Here is a 27,353-nt window from a genome sequence, read left to right as displayed (position 1 = left end):
CTTAAATGTCCTGAGCTAGGTACTTTTTAGACAGCACTGGTTGAGTTCAGAAGGTTTAGAGAATAAGGTTTAGGAAAGACCATTTCTGTTCCCATTTACGTTAGATGCTGATAACTCAATAAAGAAGAGACCTGGATAACCTATTTGTAGGAAGAGATAGCAAAGGGTAAGTACTGCTGTACTCTTTTTAGATATAGACTCGTTTTCTAGCCCAACATCATAAAAAAAACCGACATGGAAAAGGTATATCTGTTTTATATAAAAGTATTTCCTAATAGAACAGTATAATTAAATAGATTACAAAATCACTTTGTGAAAATGGTATTGCCTTGGGTTCCACTTTGACCCTCTTTGGTCTACGACCTTTCCCAAGGGGTGAGGAGTCTGTTGGACCAATGGTATATGCCCACTTGCACCTCTACTTTACATCACTGCCCAGGTACAGGGATTCAGGAATCCCTTGCCCTCACAGACCTGATTCTGCTACCAGGGGGTGCACAGGCATCTTTCCTAGACACACTGCATCCCCAGTGTGTACTCCTAGGCCCCAGGGTAATCAACGAGCAGCTGTCTGAAGAAGTGATGTTGATAGTTTGGATATGTGGGCTGAATTGTTCATATGCATGTGTGAGGAGTTCTGCCTAGTGTGGGAAAGAGCTGAAGGTGAGAAGAGAAGGTGGACCCTAATGCCAGCTCCCCAACCCTCCAAGTTCTGGTAAGGAATCAAAAATTCTAAATCTGAACCTGCCTTCCAGGCCATTATGACAGTATACTTGTTAAGGTACAAAGATGTGTAACAGGTTAGCTTACTTTATAACTTAAATATTCAGACATCTATATTCTTGTCCCAGGTGCCACAAATGTTAGGGATAAACCTGCATGCTAAGAACTGTCATAAAAAATTACATCTTCTTAAAAAAATTTACATCTTACTGTTCTTCAGTAACTCATTTGAGTTATTTTTATTGAGAGCTCTTAACTGACAATTTCTTACCTGTTCCTTCACTGGAGTATTAACATTAGATAGGCACTGTTGGCAAACAGCCAAAAAGGATTTCACTGTTTTCCTCAATACCAACAAATCCTCCTGTAAGACATATTCAAATTTACAAGCATGAATTACAATATCCTAGAAAACTGATCCAGAAGAAATAATAAATGGAAAATAGCCAAACTAGTTTATTGTTAAGGAAATTCATAAAACCAAATATATTGTTGGGAACCAAATCATATAGTTATTTCCTAGTTATCTTAATGGAAGGGTCAGCGAAACTGATAATCCTGAATACTCAGTTCTATTTAGCTTTGAAATGCTCAGTATGATTTCCTCCAACATATTTGCCTTTATCAATATGGTTTACTCAGGTTGATATTAAAATTTTTAGTCATTCCTATAGCAAATACTAGCTGGTAGTAAAGTGAGAGAGTGCAGCAGCATACTGAAAAAAATCAATTAAGCAATAAACATGTACTCCCATATTCTCAGGACTCTGCAAAATGTCAAGGGGAAAAGATAACTTTAAGATAGTGTCCATGTTCTCAAAGAGTTAACATCTTAGCAGGGAGTTAGACCAATTAGAGAGTAATTAAGTGTTTAATTTTTTGGTGTTAACTCTAACTGTAGCAGAAAGAGCTGAGTTGGAGGCAGCTTCATAGAAAGATGGCCTTTAATCTAAGATTGGATGGGTGAATAGGATTTAATCAGATGGCCATATAATATTCAAAATGAAACATCTGAAAAGTATAAAAGGAAATTTAAATTTATCAAGTACCTATAATGTGCCAGGCACTGGTATGAGGGCTGTTACATAATTTCATATTTATATTGATTAGAAGAAGTAGTTATTACTAGCAAGTGTTTGAAACCAGGACTGTCTGATATCAGAGTTCACGTTCTTTTCACTGACTAATGAGCAAGACGCATGCAGATGACTCAGTATGATATCAATATTTAAAATAGTAATGAAGAGTAATTAAATGAGCATAGGCTGATGTAGGAATCACTTTTAAAAAGTACTCTGTGAAACTAAAATTCTTTAAACTACTCTATTTTGTACAGATGAGCGTACTTATTCCTTTTTGGGATCTTCACATCCCAAATAATACTTTAAAAATTATACATATTTCCTTTTGCTAAAATGAGTGCAATATTCAGAAGAAGGAAATAAGATCATCTTGTGCAGAGTAATAGAAAGGACACTGCCTCCAGGACCTTTAATGTTCCTGCAGATGAACATCCAACAACCAAACCTCAACATTCCTTGACCTTTAATTTCAAAGACTCACAAAGCAGTAGGGGAAATAGACAAGAGAACATGCAACTGCAACAGAATGTAAGGAGTGCTATGTTGGAAAGCCTAACCCAGAGTCAAAAGTAGTCACAGAAGGGTTCCCAAACAAGACTATATGTAAGCTGAGTTCTGAACAACTAAAAATTATCTACCTATATGGAAAGGTGTTCCAGAGGGCACAGAATGTTCAAAAGCCCAGAGGTGCTTTTGAGAGACTGCTAATTTATTGCAGTTGAGGCACAAACAGGGAGGAGAGTGGTGAGAGAAAACTGAAGAGAAAAAGAGGACCCATTTTCCACTTAAATGGAAAGTACTTAAAATGCCATGCTAAATTATTTGGCTATTATCCCGTCGGCAATAAAGGAACTAATGAATAGGATTTTTATCATGAAGTTGCTAATAATTTATGTTAAAGAATCATATTCTAAGCAGAAGGGAGAATGATATAAAATAGGGAAGCTAGTTAACAGTAAATACAATCTTCTGTTGAGGGCTTATTATGTGCCAAATACTGTGTTCTAAGGGGAATAAATTTAAGTCTCACAATCACTCTATGAAGTAAGTGGTTAATACGCCTATTTTACAGATGAGGAAACTGAAGTTCGGAGCACATATGGATTCTAAGCGATAGAGTAAGGATCCATACCTAGGGTTATCTGACTCTAAAGCCCATGCTTCTAATCATTATTCTACATTTCATCACATATTAACAAAGGCCGTGGGAATAATCTAAAATGAGGGCCTGAAAATGAAATGTTGGCAGAAAAGATGTAAATAGATTGAAGAGAAATTAAAGCAGCAGGATTGATAGAATTTAGGAACTAATCAGAACAGGGGATGTTGATGTTACGCCTAAATTTCTAGGTAGTTGCCTATTAATGGCTTACGGTATAAGGCACCAAGATAGTTAACACAGGAACAAATGCTAAGGTAACAAGTTGGGCTTTAGAGATGATGATCTGCGATCTCTGAAAGATATGCTACTAGAGATGTCTAGTAGGCAGCTGGATGAATTCAAAGTCCATGGTAAAGAATCTGAGCAAGAGTAGAGACTTGGGAGTCCTCTGTATTTAGCTGGCAGCAGAAGCAATGGAAGTAGATGAGACTGTTAAAGGAGAATATGTAAATAAAGAGGGCTGACAAAAGTATCCTGGGGAACACCGATATTTAACAGATGGATGAGAAAGAAGAGCATATGAAGAAATCTAAGAAATGGTCTGAGAAGTAAGAACAAAACCAGAACGTGGCATCCCAGAGGTAAGGTAAAAATGAATGGAAGGACTTCCCTGGTGGTGCAGTGGTTAAGAATCCACCTGCCAAATCAGGGGACACGGGTTCAAGCCCTGGTCTGGGAAGATCCCACATGCCGCGGAGCAACTAAGCCTGTGAGCCACCACTACTGAAGCCTGCGTGCCTAGAGCCCATGCTCTGCAGCAAGAGAAGCCACTGCAATGAGAAGCCTGCGCACTGCAACGAAGAGTAGCCCCCACTCGCCGCAACTAGAGAAAGCCTGTGTGTAGCAATGAAGACCCAACACAGCCAAAAAGAAAAAAGAATGGAATAGTTTAACGATGACAAATGTTACCAAAAGACAAGGTAAGGATTAGAAAGCATTGCAAGGATAAAGCAACTCAAAGTTGTGAGTAACCTTGGGTCGAACACTCTCAAAGTAATTAAAGGGGCTAAAGTCAAACCACAATGGATAGAAAGGAGATAAGAAAGAAGGCAACTCTTTCAAAAAAGTTTGACTGTAAAAATTAAAAACAGAACTACCATATGACCCAGCAACCCCACTACTGGGCATATACCCTGAGAAAACCATAATTCAAAAAGATACATGCACCCCAATGTTCATTGCAGCACTCTTTACAATAGCCAGGACATGGAACCAACCTATATGTCCACTGACAGATGAATGGATAAAGAAGATGTGGCACATATATACAATGGAATATTACTTAGCCATAAAAAGAAACGAAACTGAGCTATTTGTAGTGAGGTGGATGGACCTAGAGTCTGTCATAGAGTGAAGTAAGTCAGAAAGAGAAAAACAAATACTGTATGTGAACACATATATATGGAATCTAAAAAAAAATTTTAAAAATGGTACCGATGAACCTAGTTGCAGGGCAGGAATAAAGATGTAGACATAGAGAATGGACTTGAGGACACAGGGTGGGAGGGGGAAGCTGGGGCGAAGTGAGAGTAGCATCGACATATATACGCTACCGAATGTAAAATAATTAGCTAGTGGGAAGCAGCAGCATAGCACAGGGAGATCAGCTCGGTGCTTTGCGATGACCTAGAGGGGTGGGATAGGGAGGGTAGGAGGGAGACGCAAGAGGGAGGAGATATGGGGATATATGTATGCATATGGCTGATTCCCTTTGGTGTACAACAGAAACTAACACAGTATTGTGAAGCAATTATACTCCAATAAAGATCTATTAAAACCAACAATAACAAAAACCAAAAACAATAAAGAGTGAGAAAAATAGGACAGCTGCTAGAGGTCTTTTGGCATCCTTTTTGACCTTTTCAACATAAAAGATTTGAGAATATTTGTTGAATAAATAACTGAAAGAAAAACAAATGCAGGCCATGCTACTAACTAGCTATGTGACCTTAGAGAAATTATCTTATATCCCAGAATTACAGATTTTAAAAATCTATAAACAAGAGGGTTGAACTATGTATTCTCTGAGGTTCTATTGCATTCTGTGATTCTGCTGAATTAATTTAGGCACTCAAACGAGAACACACAGGTGCTAACTGGTAAACCTAGTATGCAAAGGATGAATGTTCAGTTCCTGCTAGTACCTAGACTAGTGCTTGGCACATGGGCAGATGTTTAGTAAATATTTGCTGAATGAAATCCAAGTACACATAATACAGATGATACCACAATCCTAGGGAGAAATATGTAATGTGTTCATTTTATCACACAATAAATATAATTAAAAAATGATGCTAGGAGGTATTAATGCTCCTTTATTCCCTTAAATTTCATGGTTAGTGTGCAGTTTGACGCAGTCTAGGGAATCAGCTATCTTTGGAGTTGGAGGCAAAAGATTCCTTTAAAGGTCAATCATAAAGCAAATGTGTCTTATGTAAAATGATTATTTGCCAATTCATCTGAGGAGTTGTAAATTTAACATCACAACTAAGTAAGCAACCTACTGATTGTAGCATTTTAAGAAGAAAGTGGAAATGGGAAGTAACCAAGGAAATACTGAGAGAAGCTAAAGGCCTTCTTTAGCAATAAGTTTAGCATAGATTTGGATGCAACCTAAATATTGAATGCTCAAGAAAGTTAACTTAATTGTAATCAGTTAGAATTCATTGAGAGAAATATAAGTACCAATCAATAGGTTTAGGTAAATAGGCACAGATACTGAGTTAGCTAATTTCATATAGTAGATTCCTTTGAACAGCTGGGAATGGAATTTAGGTTTTTTGGATTTCAGAACACAATTTTCCTACAAACTTCATTATGCTGGCATCTTACACTACATAAAGTTAACGTTTACTTGGCACTTAACCGTGTACCAGGCACTAATCTAAGCTTTTGACATATTAACTCAACTAATCCTCTCAACTGTGATGGGTATTGCTATTATCACTCCCATTCTACATATGAAGAAACGGGCACAGAAATGTTAAATGCAGGCCCAAAGACACAGTTAGTAAGTGGAGTAGTAAATTAACCAGAGCAGTCTGCTTCCAGAGTCTGTGCTCTTAACCATTTTGCTATAATGAATCTTTTTATAATGCGGGAAAATTAACATATTGAAGAAACCGGCAGCATTATGGAGGTAAGAAATTTGAAACTCCAGTCAAATATATTTATATATAAACAAAAATGCCAGTCAACCCAAAAGACACTGAAAAAGAACAACCCAAGAACAAGGTGTGCTAATTATCTAGACTGCAATTTTAAGCAACTAGAATGTTGCTTAAATGTTCCTTTCAAATGTGTTTTCCTAGATGAAACCAATATTTTCTCTTATTTTCAGAAAGCAGCTCGGCGTTAAGAGCACTTTTTCCTAAAGTAGCTATGGAAAGGAATTCAAATGGGTCAGGTGAGAAGATTACACTGAAATTTAAATTATTAACATCTTGGCTATATTCTTTTGTATGCCTTTTGCAAGTTGCTTCACTAGCCTGGCTAAAATTTTTTTTGCTTCCCCATAGATCTAGTGAAACCAAGAATTAGACGACTGAAACCCAGTACGCTCTAATGTGAAAGGGCTAAAATAGTTTCAGTTTTTCAGTGATCTACTGACAAAAATAAGAGAAATATCTCTTAGTGAGTTAAGATGATGTTTTAAAAATACACCCCGACCAGAAAAATCTCAACAATGAAGACTCCCAAATAAGGCTGGCACAATTAAGATGGTGAATTTACCATATAAGCTATATTAGAAGTTTTCTCAAAGGTACAAAGGCTCAAAATACCCTAACATCTTGGGAAGAAAAAAAAAGATCTTAAATGTAGATTGCCCCTTAAGAGCTAAGTACTCCATATGATTATAGTCAGTGAGGAAAGATAAGGATTTAATTCCAAAACACACAGAACATGCAGATTTTAAATGGGTGATTTCTTTTCATTTTGTATCACAATTTTATGTGTCTAGAGGAAGACTAAATTTAGCTGTCCTTTTATCCACAACTATGAAATACCATTAAGATAATCATAGCCAGAAACTGAAGTCATGGAAAAACCAGCAGTAAACACATAAAACTAGTTCAACATTATCTGACAAATACACATTTTTAGAATGGGCAGAAATAAAACAGGATAAAGGTGTGAAATAAGGACCTAGATCACGCCAAAGATCTTCGATTATGAAAATAAAGCCTGTTAAGAATTTAGTGATCAGTTTTTCATGATAAAAATGGGGCCCAAAACTAAACTAGTTACAAACAAGACCAAGGGGTTACCTTACTAGGCCAGGGACTGGCAAACTTTTTGTATAAAGGGTCAGATAGTAAATATTTTAGGCTTTGTGGGTCATAATGTCTCTGTTCGAACTACTTAACTCTGCCACTGGAGCAAGAAAGCAGCCCTAGTCAGTACATAAATGAATGAGCATTACTGTGTTCCATTAGAACTTTATTTACAAAAACAGGTGTCTGGCCAGATTTGGCCCATGGGCTATACAGTTTGTCCAGTCTGTATTGGGCTATAAAGCTCTTTGGAGGTATAAACTGTGTTATGCTTATCCGTACTTAGCATCATTACTAACATATAACGAGGCTCATTTAATTATTTTTCAGCTCAACTAAGTCATTCTATCATAGTAAATATGATAGAAACACATGTAACTAAATTCATTCACTTGGGATGCATCGGTGTCACCATTGTGGTAGGGTAAACCTTATGGAATATCTTTGAAATTGCTTTCTTATATGAATAACTGCTACTAGCTTCTCTTTTAAGGCTAAGGAGTGAGTGTGCCACTCTTGTTAATACACAGTAAAATAACTACTGGATTTTTAAACCCCAAATGTAATACCTAGTTTTCAATGTTGTTGCTGTTCTTGGCGATCTGAATCCCCACCTGCTTGACTCCTGCCATTGCCTCAAAGGCTAATCCACTTATGATCCAGGAACCCTTAAGCTGCCTACTGTAGTTCCAAAACATCTTCTGATTTCTCTTTTCTGTGGTGTACAAAGATGAAGAAGCTAAAGGAGGAGTCAGAGGAACAGGGGAAAAGTAGTGACTGTTAGGACCAAAGCGAGAGATTTGAATTCCCAGATTTTCAAAACACAGATGGAGGACAAAATCTACCATGCTATATTCCAAACCTGCAGTAGATACTGAGCATGTTTACATGCTCCCGTAACCTTATATAATAGTTCATTTAGTATTAATTTTTGGTTTTGGCAGGGGAGAAGATTAGGAAAGCACAGAACTAGGACTGCAATTTAATGCCATCAAAACAACAATTATTGTTGACTGAAACATTTCTTTTAATCTTCCCAACAACCCTATCCAGCAGTGAATATCACATATTAGGAAACTGAAGTTCAAATGTGAAGTAACTTGCATACCTTTGTCATAGGTGGTAAGAAATGGAGTCAAAATTCAAACTCGGATTTAACTCCAAAGACCATGCTCCAACACAAAATTGCTGGAAATATATCCTGTTTATAAACTGGGAGCTTCTTATATATATAAATTAGGTGAGCAACAATAAGTCGTTTAAACAAATACCTAGTAATTACGGAATGACCACTGGAAAAAAAAAATTTCAAAATTAAAAACCTACTGTGGAAAGGAAAAGGCATTACTTTATCAGGGAATATTAAATAGGTTAAAACACTTATTTCCTTTTACTCAAATAAAAGGCCTGACAGGAAAATAAACTTTTATCATTAATTTTGGTGGAGAAAGATCTCCAATCTCTGTACTGAAAAGTGGGAAGTGTTAATGTTTCATTTAAATATTCTTAATGTTGCTTTAGGCCTCTAATAAACTCAGTTAAAACACATTTTTACATTATAATAATTGTTATTTAGAAAAGATCGTCTCAGTCCTGACTCATTACTTAGATTCTGAGGTATTAAATATCTTAGGAGTTAAGAATATTTATAAAGTGGTACTTTAAAGATCACCGTCCCTGTGTAAGTAAAAACAGCATCCAACTGGACAGGTTAGGGAAGCTGAGGAAGCCTTATGCTGTCCTTCAAGGGGTGGGAAGGTATTCCTTACCAGATAGAAAGCTCCAAAAGTAGAGGCCCAGGAATAGGGTTGCAAACACAGCATAGAATTCTTAATAGAATGTTGGAATCGTGACTTGTAAGTTCTCTTTTAAGTTGAATATATTTACTTCTGACTTCCACAGGTTTTTAGAATGTTAAGAGTTGGATAAAACTTTGGACAAGTTCAGAGTTCAGTATAAACAGCCATCTACTTATGTATTCCAGATTTTAAAGAAAGAACATTCTGAGAGCTGAACAAGAAATGAATAGAAAACAAGTCCTGGATCTTTCTCTCCTAACTTTCCTAGACCAGTCAATCAGGCACTTGAGATAGGATATATTAATAGAAACAAAGCTATCAAAGAATGACTCTGAAGTCATGGACCAATCAAAAAGAAATGCTTAAAATTAACTCGATAGTTAGTAAGGATAGTCTTCTCAAGAAATAAAAGGTAGGGGGAAAAGATCTAGAAAAGAATGAAGTAAAATGGTTATAAACTACTAAAAATTCATTCCTAGAGGGATAGCTATTATTTCCAACTCTTGGCCCCATTCCCTTCCCCTTCAAAGCAGTTAACTCTGCAGATGGAGAGGTACTATCTATGTTTTGTTACTATAGGAATTTGGGGGAAGGACCTGAGTGAGCTATCTCTTTTCTTATTCATTGCTATTCTAAAGGACTGGGAAGGGGAGAGGAAGAGGTCTAGAAAGCAGCCTGTAGATTTTTATACACAGCAAGGTTAAACATGTCTCTTCATGGGGCTTGGCCACCACCAGTCCCATGTTCACCCTAAACTTCTCCTTTCCCCAGTTTGTTTGGAGGTAAACAAGTTGAAATTTGCAGAGGAGAACCTTTAGTCAAGAGGGTAACGGAGGACCAAATTTCACAGTAAACATGCTATACTCCTCAATAATAATTTCACTTGTAGCTCTCTGGGGGATGTAGACTTTCTTTAATTTAAAGACTTAGGGATAAGGCCTGGGTTCAGAATGCAGGGATGTTTGCCCCAGGCCATTCCCACTGCTGTCTAGAATAGAAACATGCAGGGTAAGGTAGAGAGCACTACAAATTTAGGACTACAGAGAGTAGGACAGCTCCTCCCAGGAGGAAAAAAAATTGAGGATAAATTCTAGATCCCCAGGCCAAAAAAGGCAATAGGGGCATTAGTTTAGCCCTAACTCTTATTTACCTGGCTCTTTAAATGTCTTTGTATATGTCCAGAAGGAGCTGAAGGAAGAAGGATGTTTTCTGCTACAGAGAAGAGAAACGGAAGGCTGCTTCTACAGGACCAGCACTAGGGGGCACCGGAGCAAAGTATACTGAGCATGACCTGTGAGACTGCCAAAGAGCTTCAACTCTGGAAATTAGGGGAACAGAGGAAATACCCATTGGTGAAACCCAGTGCACTTCCATTTCAAATAAAGATCTAATCCTGTTCTTGATACAGTCATCTCATATACTCAATTTATAGAATACTGCTTACTGTTGAGTTAAATTATAATTTGAATTTAAACTTCAAATATAACTACCATTCATAATCCCCTGAATGACAGTGTTCATGACAATAGGGAAGAAAAATAAATTTTAGAAAGTACTCTCTAAAGAGCAATTTAGCAATATGTATTAAGCCTTAAAAGTATGTACAGTCTTTGATCAAGCAATCCCATTTCTAAGAATATAAGATGTAACAATGCAAAACACAGAACAAGCTTTTGCACCAGAATGTCCACCACAAAATTAATTTTATTAGTTAAAATGTTTAAACAACCTAAATATCCAAGAGAGGAGAGTGGTAAAATAAATTATGGTATAGCTACACTAGGGACTACCATGCATACATTAAAAATATTATCTATAAACATTTAATAAATGAAGAAAATGTTATGTTAATTGAAGAGGAGACAAAATTATAAATACATCATGATCTCAGTAAGACTGAAAAATATGTAAGAAAAAGTACTAAAAGAAAATACACCAAAATATTAACAGTGGTTATCCACAGGTGGTAAGATTTGGAAATTTTATTTTATGTATATAGTCTTTACAATGAACACATACTCAAGTAAGAAAGCTCAAATTTAAGAAAACCATTCTACCTTATACTTTACACCAAAAACAAATAAGCATAATTTATTAATTAAAAATGTAAGTGACCTCTTCAGAGATTTAAATGAATTTCTGTAAATGTAACAATGAGTAGAGAAAAACAGAGCAGTCAGGTGGCCAGCTCCCTCACTAGATAAATGGCTCATTCTATATTAACATAATTATTCCACAACAAAAAAACAAAATTAATTCATGTGATAAGACTTTCAAGTTGTCTCTACAAAATCAATATTACAAATGTTAAATATATAGACCCCAAGGGTCTGCTGTATTACATTTAAATTTCAGGAAACAAAGGGAAAAAAAGGATAGAGAATTTCAGGTGCATCATTAGCAAAGTCTTCCATATACTTTAACTAAGCCACTGACATTACAAACTCAGCCATTTAAAATCACAGTAACTTCTCATTTAAATACCTTTAGGGATACAGAATGATGAAAGAAAACTGCCATGTGACATAATTTTTCGATACCCAACTAACTGATAACTGATATTGCTAGTTTGTGTTCAGTGAGGAGTCAACCAGTGTCCTTAGAAAATCTGTTTTTAAAAAAACACCACCAACAAAACTCTAAACGTAGTTGTATTAAAAGCTTCACAAGATTTTAAAGAGTACTAACAGAAAGACACTAGGATTGAGATTCAAAAGACTTGTGCTGTAAGTCTGTGATTTTAGATGTCTCAATTTTTGTTAAGTATAAGGTTCCTTATCTGTAAAATGGGATTATAACATCCACTTTATAGGATTATTAAGCAGATTTAATTAAATTAGAGCATTTAAAGTGATTAACAAAACGTAAAATATCAACAAGGTAAAAATAACAACATTCCCTTTTAGGCCTTACCTAAAACAAACAGGTTTCATCAAGTTATTTCCAAATTCCTTTATAGCTCTAATATTACATTTACAAACAACAGAAGAATGCTGCTACACCAAATAAGATACAGAACATACTAAGCACTTTTCTAGTATTCATTCAGGCCCAACAACTCAATGAGTTATATGTGATAAACCAAAACCTATGATTAGAAGATGGAGAATCAAGACGTTTTTGTAGTAGTAGTTTTTAAAAATTAATTTTTGTGATATTAATATTCACTTTAAATATCAACAACAAAAACAATCCCTCAAAAAGTATCAAAAGGTATAAAGGGAAAAGTAAATTTCTTTCCTTCGTATGCTTGCCCCCAAAGAATTTCTATTTCCCAGAGGTAACCACTGTTAAGATTCTTGTATATTTATCCAGACATCTTCAGTATAGCAGTTATTGTTAACCTTAGCATAGACTGCAGAATTCTAGAGCTAGAAAGAATTGGCCCAATACAACTTTAAATTTCATAAAATGTAACCTGAGACACAGATAAGTGATTTTTCACTTGTTATTAGTACCTGGAAAGCCCTTTACAACTGATAAAATGCTTTGATATAAATTATCTATTTTAAAATTATTTAAGTGACTTCCCTAAAGGTTATTTACACAAGTTAATGATGTGGCTGAGACGTTACTTAGGAAGTTGATATCTTATCAAGTGGGATGTTAATAATATAGATTACATGTGTACAAAGCTGATGTATGTGGCTCTTACATTTTCAGAGATATCCTATATCATATAGGGGATTAGAAAGTTTGGCAATTCCTGATCTTGTGATTATTATAAGTAAGAATCATTAAAATAATTATTTTAAAAGGAGGAATATTAGCAACGAAAGATTAATTTTTCAAGTTTGCATGTATCCTGAAGATTCATGTTTTTCAAGATTATCTCTTTGAGACAACCACTTTTAAACTATAGATGCAACTGATACACGATTACTAAATATACTTTGGTTTACAAAAATTATCAACAACTTCAAAGTGAGAAGAAACAACTTGAGAGACACCTAAGTACGGAGAAGTTCACATGTGATATAAATGCACACAAAACTACAAATGGAAATCAACTGAACAATAAAGCACCTAAAAGATGCTATGGCATTCTTTCTGGAATGAAGAAAATCAGTGTTGCCTGCAAAATCTGCATTGCCACTGTGGCAATGACAACAACAAAATCTGTAGAATGATTAATGACAAAAAGGAAGTTATTTTTATTAGAAGAATGTATCAGATGAAAATTAAACAGAAAGGCAAGGAATCTCAAAATAATTCTGCTGTAACAGGATTAAAAAATTAGAAAATATTCAAAGAAGTAGGTCCAAGAATAGAGATTCTCACTCTAATTATGGAACATAGTTGTAAAAGGACAAAATTTAAATTAAATGGAGGAAATAACCACTAATTATGCTAAAGTTTTAGGCTAGTGTATATTCCAAATTTACTAAAATGTAGTCATCAACATTCAGTTAAAATACAAATAACTCAGATAACCAAAATGATATCAGTGGAGAAAACCAATATAAAAGTCAACCAGGTGAAAAAATCAGAATAAAAGTAATTGTGTATAATATATAAACTCTTGCTGTCAAATTTGAACTTACATATATTCAATCTCCTTTAATCTTACCATATAAAATAACATTTAAAAAAATATGAAACTGTAATATAGTTTTAAAGTGGTTTTGTTTTTCAAGACTGAAACTGTTAATAAAATAGAAAAAAAACCCCAATTACTTCCAAAGGCAAAGAAATCCTCAAATTATTCATAGGAAAGGACAAAAAGAAATTCTTTCTCTGAGAAAAGAACGCTCCATATCAAGCAGTTGTTTATATATGAAAATGTATTATTTACATTCTTTACTGGTTGAATAGCTTGTGTTTTGTTAAGCTGAGGATATGTAAACATCATAGTATTTTTATTTGGTTCTTTATCAAGTGTTTGCTCTTTACTCATATATTCAAGACTCTGATTTCATAAAACAATTGAAACATATTTGTTTTATATTTAAGTCAGATAATTCCAATGTATAAAATACTTTTTTAGTCTGATTCTCTTCATGGTTTCTAATTTTCTTTTTAGTAGTGTTTTTTTTGTTTGTTTTTTTTTGCCGTGAGCTCATTTTTCTTAAAACTTTGTAGAAAACTCTTTGAGGCAAGTTCCTTCAGAAAGGATTTATATTTGATTGTCTTAGGTTGCTTGGGAATACTACCACTACAGAACATTTTAAATCAAAATCTTATTTTGTTTTTCTGTTTGTTTGTTTTTTTTCTAATGGACCACAGAAGTAGTATGGATTTAGGGTGCAAACCTATGTGACAGTTAGCTCATGGTTATAAACTTTCATGGGTGACCTATTTTCCCCCCTTTAATTAATGACAAATTTTAAGACAGGCTGTTTCCCTTATATTCCCCCATGAATGGAACTGGTATGGATTTATTTCTAATTTACCCTCATGCTGGTGTAGCTCTTTAGGATCCCAAATTTATCAAGGAGACATGCTACCTATTAGACTTTCCTCCTCGAGAGGGCCTTGGGATTCGCCTAGATTAGAAAATATCCTCAAGGTTAAGTAGGCTTTAGTACTATGCTTAACTCTCTTGGGTCCTAGTTTCACTTAACTTCTGGTTTGTATTTTCCCTTTTGTTTTGCATGGTCACGTGTAGATTAAAAATTAAAAAAAAAATTTTATCCAACAATGTAAACTTAAAAAAAAAAAGTATTCTTTAGTTTGGGCCCCAAGGTGCCAAAATTGCAGAACTGAAAGCTACATACTTTTGTCTTTCAATATTATCCTCTTTTTTATAGCATGTCGCCTATCAGAGCTCTTGTGGTTTCAACAACAGTTACCTCTTATAAGAATTTAAACTTTGTATACACATATAACTCTGTGTCTATTGCTCGAAAAACTGTTTGTCTTCCAAAGAGGTAAAATATATATACAGGATAAAGCAATAATTGATAACATTATTATATATTTCATTAAAATTATAATTTATTACAATAACTGATAAAAATAAATTATTAAATAATGAGTTAAGCAAAGTTATTTTGCTTTAATAGTACCCCTTCTGCCTACAGAAACTCTTACTTACTTTGGAAGGAGAACCATCAGTAATTTTCACCAACTGCCAAAGAATCGAGTAATGGGAACACTGCAGTGCCTGTACGACTATCTGTATCAAATAAAAAATTCAAACAAATGAGACATAATTTACGTTTGTACAATATTAAGAGAACAATATTTATCATAGTTTTTATCTTACAATAAGGTTTCAAGTGCAAATATTTGTAGAATTAATGAGAATGTATAAAATAATATTTAGTTAAAAAAAGACAAAACCAACATATCAGTCTAGAGAATAAAGATATAATATATCTCCATAAATATGGACCCAAATGATACTATACTTTAAACAAAACTGCACTGTCAGAATACTTTGCTCAGTCAGATTTTTAAGGGGAGACTGAAGAAATTGTTTTTATCCAAATTTTATACCTAAATGATTACTTATTTTGCTTTAAAGAATTTTTAATATAAAATACAACACATACAGAAATGTGCATAAAACATATACAAAACAATGATTGAAGTATATGAAGAAAATACTGTGTCACAGATTAGTCTTTGTAGAAAAATGTGGCTATTCTTTGATATGACACCAATACTCCAATTTACGTTTGTGAGAGAAAGCAAAAGACATCTTCCTCTTATTATGAAAATAGTTTGACCTTATGAGCCTGCCCTGGAAATTCCCCCAAGCTCCCTGGACCACACTTTGAGAATCACTGCTCTGGGAACAGGATTGCTGGGTCATATAGTATGTGTATATTTAACTTTAGTAAATAGTACCAAATTTTTGTCCACAGTGGCTGTATCTAATAGTCTGACAGTTCCTGCGGCTCCATGTTTTTACCAACATTTGATATCATCAGATGTTTTAAATCTGGTGATTTTATTATGTATGAGTAGTATCTTAATGTGGTATTAATTTACATTTTTCTAATTACCAATGGAGATGAGCACCTTTTCATGTTTTATTGGGCCTGAATTCCTGTTCTGTGAAATGTTTATCCATATTTTTCAGAGAGACAAATAGAAGAATTTAGGAAAATAAACACTGGTTAAGAATCATAATAAAAAAGAAAAGTTCATTTTGGATAGGTCTTTTACTACATTTTTGTTTGAATACATGGTACATCTTTATTGCAATAAAGCATGTCTGATAATATGATATTCCATTATTATAGTGTCTATTATTTTCTCCTCTTGATAAACTAAAAACCCCAAGAGAATGTAGAGAACAAATCAAAAGAGAAATCAGTAAGTGGAATGCTTCAGGAAGTACAATTTTGGCTGGTTTTACTTTAAAAATTTCAGGTTTCAGATCACATAAGTAAAAGATATCTCCAATGCACCTACTCAGCACTGAAAATAACTCATCAGAATTAGAGGGATGAGTGGTGCTGCTTTTCATACAAAACTAATGAGATGTCAGGGTTTTATTAAACATGATAATTAAATGATTGATTCATGTCAGAATGCCAGAAACAAGACTACTGAAACACTGTCAACTTATGAACATTAATGTTAAAGAAATCATCTTACTATACTTAGGGGATACTCAATATGGTACACCTCTGGTTCTGAGACACCTTGTGATAACCTTTACTTTATACTAAGAAGTACTAAAGTGGTTTGTGTGATTTAAAACTTTTTCTTGAATTTGAAACAATCTGCATTGTTAAATTACTAGAAGAGTGATATACAAATGAACATTAACCAACGGGAAATTAAGATATGGAAAAAAGTAATGTTGAAGAACTGCCTGATTTTGGTTATATCTATCCTAATCATTACAAATATCATTTCCTTTCCTTCTACATTTCTATGACCTATATACTAGGAATTATTCAAAGTGTGTTCCAAAGTTGTGCACACAAGTTTCTTAGATGTGGTTATAAGAGAAGAGAGAGATTGGTCACTTCAATACCTATTTCCAATACAGCATCTCCATTTTAATTTTCAATATACTGGTATTCATCATACATTTACTTTAAGAGGGCTCCACTATATTATTTTAAAATAAAAAGCTCACTCTCATTGACTGGGAAATATTTTGCTTTCTCACAGGTATAATTATATAACAATACAGTTGATCAAACTTCAAAAGAAAATTCAAAACTCTTCCTTCCAGGCTTTACATCAGTCATATTGATTTTATCCCCTATACTAGCAATGTTATCCTAACTCGTCAAAAGTCGTTTATTTAGCAACTTCATCTTTCTGTAGTATATGTAAAACAAGAAGGACAAGCAATAAAACAACAAAAAAGCCAAAAGAGATTATTCTAACCTATTAGCACCACAGTCCTTCTGCCTTTTCTTGACTAACACTGCTCTGACCCTGGAAAGGATCTTCAAATAATTCCAATTATTAGTCTGATGACTAAGAATTTCTTCCAACCCTACTCTTCTGACCTCATTTTTCCACAAGGTAATGATGTACCTGGAAGGACACAGTAATGTATATTGCATACTTCTGGGCAAAAATTAGTTAAGAAGCAGGACTGCCTTCTCCATCTTCTCCTTCCCTATCCGCCAGCAGGATACCAATAACCCAAGAGACCATGGGTCCCTGAATGACTTGGCAGTGCAGTGACACGCTGCTTCCTTTAATTGTGCCTTAATGTTATGTAAGTGAGAAATAAATTTCTATTGTGTTAAGCCTCTGAGATATTGAGATTAATCTATTATAGCAGTTAGCATTACTTTAACCAACATAAAAATTATTTTTTATTAGCCTTTTTTCTTAATAATTACTTTATCTATTTAAAGGAGTTAGCTCTACCTTTGATTAGCAGACTGAATCAATGAGAATCATTCAACATACAGCTAATGATATATCTTGAAAATGAAGATGAACTGTATTATTACATCTAAGTTAAGACCAAGGGATAAACTCTTAGAATGTTTAAAGTTTAGAAAAACTGAATTTGCCTGAAAATAAAACCTGACAGGAAACTAATAAATGCATGTGCAGATATATGTTATCTACACATATAGGACACGTTTAAAATTCTGAAAATCCACATAATGACTGGGATAAATTTAGGCTCTTTTACTTTTCTGTTTGCAAGAGACTTTAAGGGGAAGGAGGCTCAAATTTTTTAGTGCACAAGTACATGACAAAAGAGTGAACTAGGGCTTCCGTGGTGGCGCAGTGGTTGACAGTCCGCCTGCCGATGCAGGGGACACGGGTTCGTGCCCCGGTCCGGGAGGATCCCACATGCCGCAGAGCGGCTGGGTCCGTGAGCCATGGCCGCTGAGCCTGAGCGTCCGGAGCCTGTGCTCCGCAACCGGAGAGGCCACCAACAGTGAGAGGCCCACGTACCGCAAAAAAAAAAAAAAAAAAAGAGTGAACTAAACTTAATACTAGTCTGCTTCTAATATCCAAAACTGATCTTTTTATCATATTTAGACTTGGTTAACATGAGTGACATTAATATTCCCTTTTAAAAAGAGCCTTTAGGTACAAATTAATAATCAACATGGTTTCACCAAAAAAGGCATAAGCCTGGTAAATAAGTGTGTGAAAAGATGTTCAACATCATTAGCATTAAGAAAATATATATTAAAAAGCACAGTGAAACACCACTACATATCTACTTGGATGGCTAGAGTAAAAAGTATTGACAATATCAAGTGCTGATGAGGATGCAGAACAAATGGAACTCTCATACGTTGCTGGAAGAAATGCAGAATGGTACAGCCACTCTGGAAAATGGTTTGGCAGTTTCTAATGAAGTTAAACATACACTTATCATAAGACCCAGCAATTATACTCCTGGGCATTTACTTTAGAGAAATGAAAAGTTATGTTTAAACGAAAGACTGTATACTAATATTCATAGCACTTTTTATTGTGATAGCCAAAAGCTGGAAACAACCCAAATATCTTTCAACAGTTGAATGAATAAAACAAACTGTGGTGTGTCTACACAATGGAATACAACTAAGCAGTAAAAACAAACCAACTACTGACTCACACAACAACGTGGATTAATCTCAAAGGCATTATGCTCAGGGTTTACATACTGTACAATTCCATTTATTTGGAAATCTCAGAAAGACAAAATTATAGTGATGGAAAACAGATGGGTGGTTTTCAGGAGTTGTAAGTAGCTCAATCATATGACTATAAAGGGATAATATGAAGAAGTTTCGGGGATGATGAAACTGTTTTGTATCCTGATTGTGGTGGTGACTACGTAAATCTATACATATGTTAAAATTCATAACTTTACACCGGAAGGAAGACAAGTCAGTTTTACTGTATAATAATTAAAAAAATAAGAATCAGTGTGGCAAAGAGCAGAGTTTGCAGTAATAATTTTGAGTAAATGCGAAGAAAAGCACAAACACTGAAGCTAGTAACAAATAAGCCTTAATATAATCATAAGCAAAAACTGGACTAAAATTAAACAACTCCTGTATTATGTTCTGTCTAAAGAAATGTGTTGATTTCCAGTTCACAATGATAGGTTAAGTACCAGCATCTAATCTCTCCCCACAATTCCCAATGAAACAATACAGTGCAAAAGAAGTTTGGAAAAAATACAAAATAATAAGAGTTTGACATGGGGCAAACATCAGAAGACATGGGATACTATAAAGAGCAGTAGCAAATTAGCAGTAGAAAATTTGAAGAGACAATGAAAATAATTTAAAAGCTTGGTTAAAGTGGGTACGCCAACAGCTATGAGACTTTAGGCAAGTTATTTAATATCTCTATGTTTCAGTTTCATAATCAATAAAATGAGAATAACGATGTATATTCTATAGGGTTGTCATGAGGCTTCAAGAAATGTATGCACATAAAGACTTAAAATAGTACCTGGTACATAATAAGTACAAAACTTAAATTTTTTATTATTGATGGCTTGATAGGTCTAAAGTTACTGATATGATTACATTTCCTTCTTTATGGGTTTAATCACACTATTTTGTTATACAGCATATATTTACCAAAATAATTTATGAATTGTTCTTTATTGGCTTTCAATTTTTAGAATCTGGAAAGATATTCTTGGAACTATGTATTGAAGCAGAATTTTAATATTTAATTTTTCTTAGATGTTGCCTAAGAGAAGGTTTAAACTTACAGATATACAGATATACCAACAGGAAATTGGCACAAAGGCCACAAAACAGGATAAGGAGAATTTTAATATTTTTTTGCTTTCATTTTACAAAAAAATGTATGAAGAAATACTACAATAAATTCTGAAATGTGGGTTCTTTACAAACGAATGACTATTGTGTTAGGGAACTGCAGTAAGTTTTATATTTTCCATAGGTTAAGAATTCATTAGCATAGGGGTAGGCATAAACAGACTCTGGAACATATTCTTGTGCCAGAAAGTATTGAAGTGCTCAAAAAAATATTTAAAGCACATAGGAACAGGCTGGAAAGAAATTCCCCCTGGCTAAATCTGCAACAATTTCAGCACCAAAATGAATAACAATAGTACTGTTTTAACCAGATGAACAGAACAGGAATAAGACAGAAACCCATGAGTCCACACTGATACTAAATTTTAAAAAATAAATTTGAAATTTAAAAAGGTAAACAAATTAATAAATACATAAATAACCAAAGGGAGAAGGGAAAGTTCTTCCTTAGAGCAGAGGGCCAACAAATAAATATAAAATAAATGACAGAGTTAGGAAATCGCCACTTCAGTTACCATTTTGTGACTATCATAATAATAAACGAGTCAGGCAAAATCACAAAAGAATGCTCAAATTATTATGTCAAAGTTGGTAAGAAACAGGATTATTTACACAGTCTTAAAAGAATATTCCCACAGATTACTTATTCATTAAAAAAGAAAATGGTAACTCTACATGGGATATATTCAGCAGACCTTACTTACTAAAGTGATCAAAATTAATTATCAACAATACTGAACAAACTGCCATCATGTGCTTCCTGATGTGATTCACTGAAAGCAGAATATCATTTATGTAGCATTCCTGCCACGAATGCATAATCTCAATCTAAACGTGTAGATCAGACAAAAGTAAATGGAGAACATTCTATAAAATAACTGGTCTGTACTCTTCAAAATGTCAATGTCATGAAAGGCAAAGCCTGAAAAACCATTCAGATTAAAGGAGAACAAAAAAAAGACACTACAAAAATGCAATGTGGGACTTCCCTGGTGGTGCAGTGGTTAAGAATCCACCTGCCAGTGCAGGGGACATGGGTTCGAGCCCTGGTTGGGAAGATTCCACATGCCATGGAGCAACTAAGCCCGTGTGCCACAATTGCTGAGCCTGTGCTCTAGAGCCCATGAGCCACAACTACTGAGCCCACGCACCACAACTACTGGAGCCCATGCGCCACAACTACTGAAGCCCACATGCCTAGAGCCTGTGCTCTGCAACAAGATTAGTTACTGCAGTGAGAAGCCCGTGCAGCTCAATGAAGAGCAGGCCCCGCTCGCCACCAACTTGAGAAAGCCCATGTGCAGCAACGAAGACCAAACACAGCCAAAAATAAATAAATAAATTTATTTAAAAAAATTTTTTTTAAAAAAAGAAATACAATGTGCTATTATGGCTTGGATCCTGGGCTGGAGAAAAATTGCTATAAAAATATTATTAATACTTATTGTACATATGCATATTAATATTATATGGGGAGGAAGAGTGAAAGGGAGAGAGAGCGAGAGGCGCGCAAGCATGTAAGAGTACAACTGGGAAAAATTATTGACAATTGATGAATTGAAGGAAATAAGAGTTGATTTTTCGATTAAAACTTTTCTATAATTCAACTTTAAAAAAAGTATTTTAAGAATAGCTAAATTTTTTAAACTTTGGTTTTACCTATTCTACTATAATCGTTAAAATAGCACTGACATGACAAAAGGTAGATCACAGAAAGAGGAAGGAAAAAAGAATTCAGTTAATCCTGAAGAGTGGGACTGTGAAACTTCTAGTTGAAATGGTTACCATGGAAAACAAACAGTTAAGCATATAAGGACAATACAGTTCCCCCTAAATAGCTAGAAAGTTTTAAGGTATCTTCAAAATGTTAAGCATAACTGAGGGTTAACAAACAGCAAACATTTTGGCAGTTCTTTGATATCCTTGCTCTAAAAGAGTATTTTCTTGGATTCTAATTAAAAGGAACAGAGTTGGAATCTAAAAAAGTAAGCTTGCATGGTCCTATGAAGAAATGGCTGAATACGGGTTTTGGAGTCTCAGTACTGGGTATCTAAAGATGTTTCTAAGAGGTGCTAAATGCTAAATCATTTCTGATTGCTAAAATGAGTAAGAGTACAATCTAGTAGTGAGGTATTCAAACTTCATACACATGTCTAAAGTAATAAAGAATGTGTGTCTAAGAAGTTAACAAAGTTAAAGCAAATCTCACATAAATGCTCTCTTACTCAAAGAAATTAAAATAAAATTGGGTAGATAATGCATATGCAGTAAAAATAAATAATAGAAAACCAACATAATCACAGAACAACATTGTGAGACTGTAACAAGTCAGGTCTAAGACAATAAATGATGGTATGGAGAATTAAAAATAAATTTAGATATAGTTATAATCTCCAGATAAAACAGAGAAGTGCTATTCTTATTCTCTTCTTGAGGAAAATGTGAAAATCAAAAAAAAGATTATCTTAACTCTATCATTCCCTTTCAACTCTGAAGCACAGCTTAGAATATCAGTGAATTGCATTTAGGCTACTGAAAAGTTTGAGACGAAAAGAGGATCAAGGCTGAAGAGTCAACAATAAATGAAGAAAAACAAGGGGTCAAATTTTCAGCATTTTTCCACAAACTATAATAAAACACCTAACACAATCAGGGATATTTGTTATTAAGAGCAGCTACAAAGGAGAGATCAAAGACATGAATTAAGGCAATTTAAGAGTTAATCATAGCAATAATAAAGCATTGTTTCTATGATGAACTTGTAACATGAAATTATAATTTTGTTGTATCTATTGATTACTTTAGTATAATGAAGTGTCATCTAAGCATCCCATATTACCAAAACAGGAATGGATGAGCTCACACCTAAACACCACCTTATACTAACTTATGGGGTTGGTGTTTTGGTCTACATGAATGAGTGTCTGCAATGTATAAAATAACTCCTAATTCTTAATAACAGATTGTTACTGTTAATTAGCAATAATTATAATTGTTAATTAGTAAGTAACAAGTTAGTTCTCATACAGAAGTATTAAATTCTTAATTCTCTGTATGATAATTAAGTTGACTATTCCAAGTCTCTTCCAGACTGGAGAGAGTTTGTTGAATTCCTGCCCTTTTCACTCCAACTTATATGAATGCAAAAAAGTCTAAAATCTGCTAAAGGCCTCCAAACTTATGTAAGTATGATTCACCACAAAAACTAAGCCATATCTAAGGCTTACTATTATCATTACCTAGAACAGTGCCCGAAATACAGCCGTGATCAGAAATTTTCATTATATTAAATTGATGAAGTTTTGAAATTGCTACTATAGTAATGGTATTTTCCCTAAAATAGTCATAATGTTTATGTCAAAATTAAATATTAATATTAAACTTTTGCTACATTATAGCAAACTTTTTCTATTCTTTTCTGTTCAAATCTGAAGATATAATATATCTATCTGTAACACTGAATCACTATGGCAATAATTCTCAAAGGAAGTGGCTGCGTTTAAGAATTATCAACTATGTTCCATGAAAGGCTTTTGATAATCCTACACGATATCAGAAAAGCTTTCTAAAATGACACAGAAAGAATATCAATAAACTCCTACCTGTTCTGGCATAGCTCCATGTTCAATTCCAGTCTTCAATAATCTGTAGCAATTACCAAACAGATCCCATTTTGTGAGATCATGAGCGCTAAAATAAACAAAAATGCATTAACTTTATTCTAGAGTGGAGGAAGGTTTAAATTTGTTGAGCTCAGTTTCAATGGGGGAAGAATAAAGTAACTTCATTTTCTAGTAGAACTGTAAAAGTTCCATAAGGAAATGTTCAAATCCTCAAACTTAGAAAGAAAAAGAGAAAGAGGGAGAAGGAGAGGGAGAAAAAAACAAAGAAAGAAAGAAAAAAAGAAGGAAGGGGGGAATGAGAGGGGGAGAAGAGAAGAGGGAGACGGGTAGAGAAAGACAGAGTGGAAGCTGATATTAGGAATTCATTAAAAGAAATCAAAAACAATAAAACTTCATATGTTAAAGTGAAGGTTACCATTTCTTTCTTTCTAGTATGTTTTAAAGCACATTTAAACAAATTCATTCAGAATTTCAAAGTATAAATACATGCATATTTTTGAAAAAGAGATTTGTATTCACGAGATGGAGATAAATAAAGACAAAGTCAGGGTAAAGGAAATATGGCACAGTTCCAAAACTTTAGTGTAGCTATTTACATGTGCTGAGGACTTCTGAATGAGATAACACTGACAGTGTAAATTCTCATGAGCTCTGCTACTAAAAATAGCACAATTACTCACTGTCAATTTTTATTTTCAAACGTCAAAATATTTTCTTAAATAGGAGTTTTGACACTGGTTGTCAACTTTTATTTTCAGATGTCAAAATATTTTTTCAAATAAGAGTTTGTTTCTCCATGGAATTCCAAAAATGTACTTGTGTATACAGAAAAGGCTTAGATTTTAGACACTGCTTTTGAAATCTGAAGTATTCATCAAAGTAAGGGCTACGCCTAAACATGCTTTTTCACAACAAAGTTCTTTATTTTCCTTTCTTTATGGAGAAGATAAGCATGTTTCATTACAAGGGATATGCAAATTACAATTTGAAAATGACACCTATTTCATTGATCTGAGCCTTTTTTTCCTTATTCAAATCCAACAGTTCTGTCTACACAGTAAGAACACAATAATAAACAAACTAGACAAACAAGGACAATTCAGGAAAAAAAGCTTATAGAAATAATTTTGTGGCTTTCTCCAAAGCTGTGATTTTTATTTAGTAAGATTTCTAAGAGCTATCAACTGAAAATTATACCTTTAAAAACTCTAGCTTGCAGAATAAGCCCATCTAATTTGTTAATTATACTGATTATCTTAAACTTTTACAGTGTACAGTGTACATTCATTACACTGAATGATAAATCTTACTCTTTAAGTAATCAAATTATAATAAAAACTCATAATTTATCTGTAGGAAATCTGAATAATAAAAACATCACAACATCTCAATATTTCTCTAAAATTTCCCAGTGTTACATGGATGTTAAACATTAAAATCAGTTTGTTTTATGTTGACTAATATAGGTTATTCATTAAACCTACTTTAAATAAAATGACATACTTGTGGAAAGAGGTTAACCGCTTTAATGTAGAAAGAACATTGTAAATATCATCATCATCAGCTTCTTCTCCCTATAAAAAAAACAGCAGACAGTACCTTAATACCATAAATTTACTCATCCTCAAATTCACATGGAAGTCTATTAATACTTACTGCCTAAAGAAAAATTCTTTTTTATTATATAAATAGTATATATTCACTGTTGATAAATGAGAAAATACAAATAAGCAAAAAAACAAAAAGTAAAAAACACCCATAAGCCCAACACCCAGAAATAACCACTTTTGCATTTTAAACAATGTCATAAATGTGACTTCGTACAATTTTCTGATTAATACCTTTGGATAAATTCCTTGAAACTGCTGAGTGAAAGGATAGGTAGTTTAAAGATTTTATTGGTTATTTCAAAGATTTTACTGATTGTCAGTTACATCTGCAACTTCAAAATCACAATGAAAATCAAAAAATGGTTGAAAAGAATTAAAAGTTAAAATTAAAAATTAAAGTAGGGGAAAACTGATTACATGGATTAAAAGTAAATCCTATCAGCCTGGCCGTCAGGACATACAAAGCTGTGGGAATTCCAGATTGCCTTACACAGATTGAAAGGAGAGGGCAAGAGACAGGAATCACAGAAATAATTATAAAAATAACCAGTTGGAGATGCTTGCTGCTATCTTAGGCACACCACTGGTAAGCAGCTATCCTTTATAAGCACACAATTTTTATGTTCTATTCATTAGCACGTAATAGTTCAATAATATTAAAATGCAAATTAGGCCCCAGGAATAGAAAATGAAAAAATGACTTAAGAAGAGTCAGACCTTCTTTAAAAGAGAAAAAAAAAGTCTGTCTTTTATGAAACAGATTTTTAAAATAAAAATGAAGTGTAACTGAGGCTGATCTTCATAAAATGAACAACTGCAATAATGCTGCTAAGTTTTGAAAGTAGAGAATTCTACTAGATTTTATTTTAAAATGGAAACAATTTAAAACTCAGCTACCTTGAAAAATTATTAGCCAAAATCATTATATGTACACATTAACTTTAAAACAGACCTCTTGCAACAGATCTTCCACAGAATGATTGAATCGATCTACAAACTCATCAATCAGTTGGCTTCGAGCTATGTCAACTCTGTTCTGGATGGTATACTCTTCACTGCATAAGATGCTATAGGTTTTACTGCAGGCTTCTAGAACATCTGATTCTATGTGTTTCTCCACAACAAATTTAATCTGTTTTAGTAAAGCATCTAGATGCTGAGGAGGAAAAAAAGAAAAACTATGATATTTAGATTAACAAAAATTTAAAAAAAGCATCTGTCATATAACAAGTAAGCCTATATATTACATGAAAATAAAATAATTCAGTTAATAAAACTGACTATAATAGCAGAATTTCAATTTTATAGTGTCTTACCTTTTCCATTCTACCTGTGCTATAAATTTCTAGATCAAAATACTGTGGGATTTGTAGCAAGTTTGCTACCTTCTCTGCATCTGCAGAATACTAGAAGGAGAAGCAAAGAAAACAAAGTAACTACTTTAATAGTACAGTGTAATAAGCAAACTCAGTGGCATATTATCACAAAACTGTAAATGAAACTGTACCTTTGATAGCAACATAGGCAGTGTGATGATAAAATGCTCAGTCAATTTGTTTCTATCATCAATCTGAGTTTTCCTTTCTTTGGCAGTTAGCACCTAGAAATAAATTTAAATGGGCAAAGAAGAGTGTCATGTACTAATTTATAAATCTAGAATGTTACAAAGATGATGAAGCACTGGCAGATAATGTAACAGAGAATTTTCAGAAAAGCTTATTAACAAACTACTAAAATAAATGTATCTAGTTTTATTCAAATTACTTTATTACTATTACTTTATTAAATAGCTATTTATTTTAGATAAGTTACTACTTGTTTAAGTAAAAACAAAAACATTTCTAAAAAACCAGTTATGAATATAAAAATACTGGAACCAATGGAGAAATAATTTTTCTAGAGT

The 27,353-nt window shown here is 33.7% G+C and overlaps 1 protein-coding gene across 4 annotated transcripts in view; it reads right to left on the bottom strand.

Moving 5' to 3' along the window:
• The window catches only part of STAG1 (STAG1 cohesin complex component), a 435,356-nt gene that overhangs the window by 24,691 nt on the left and 383,312 nt on the right, over positions 1–27,353 (bottom strand). For all 4 annotated transcript variants that reach the window (XM_060149789.1, XM_060149788.1, XM_060149790.1 and 1 more), the window contains 7 exons: positions 26,958–27,050; positions 26,767–26,856; positions 26,403–26,606; positions 25,344–25,414; positions 23,820–23,907; positions 15,078–15,158; positions 995–1,087 (listed from right to left, as the gene is read on the bottom strand). In XM_060149789.1, the coding sequence (XP_060005772.1) occupies positions 995–1,087; positions 15,078–15,158; positions 23,820–23,907; positions 25,344–25,414; positions 26,403–26,606; positions 26,767–26,856; positions 26,958–27,050 (720 nt within the window). The remainder of the gene's footprint in view (positions 1–994; positions 1,088–15,077; positions 15,159–23,819; positions 23,908–25,343; positions 25,415–26,402; positions 26,607–26,766; positions 26,857–26,957; positions 27,051–27,353) is intronic.

Source organism: Lagenorhynchus albirostris, chromosome 5, assembly GCF_949774975.1.
Source record: "Lagenorhynchus albirostris chromosome 5, mLagAlb1.1, whole genome shotgun sequence".
Taxonomy (NCBI): domain Eukaryota; kingdom Metazoa; phylum Chordata; class Mammalia; order Artiodactyla; family Delphinidae; genus Lagenorhynchus; species Lagenorhynchus albirostris.
The sequence above is the reverse complement of the archived record's forward strand: the minus strand, read 5'-3'. Positions and strand labels throughout refer to the sequence as shown.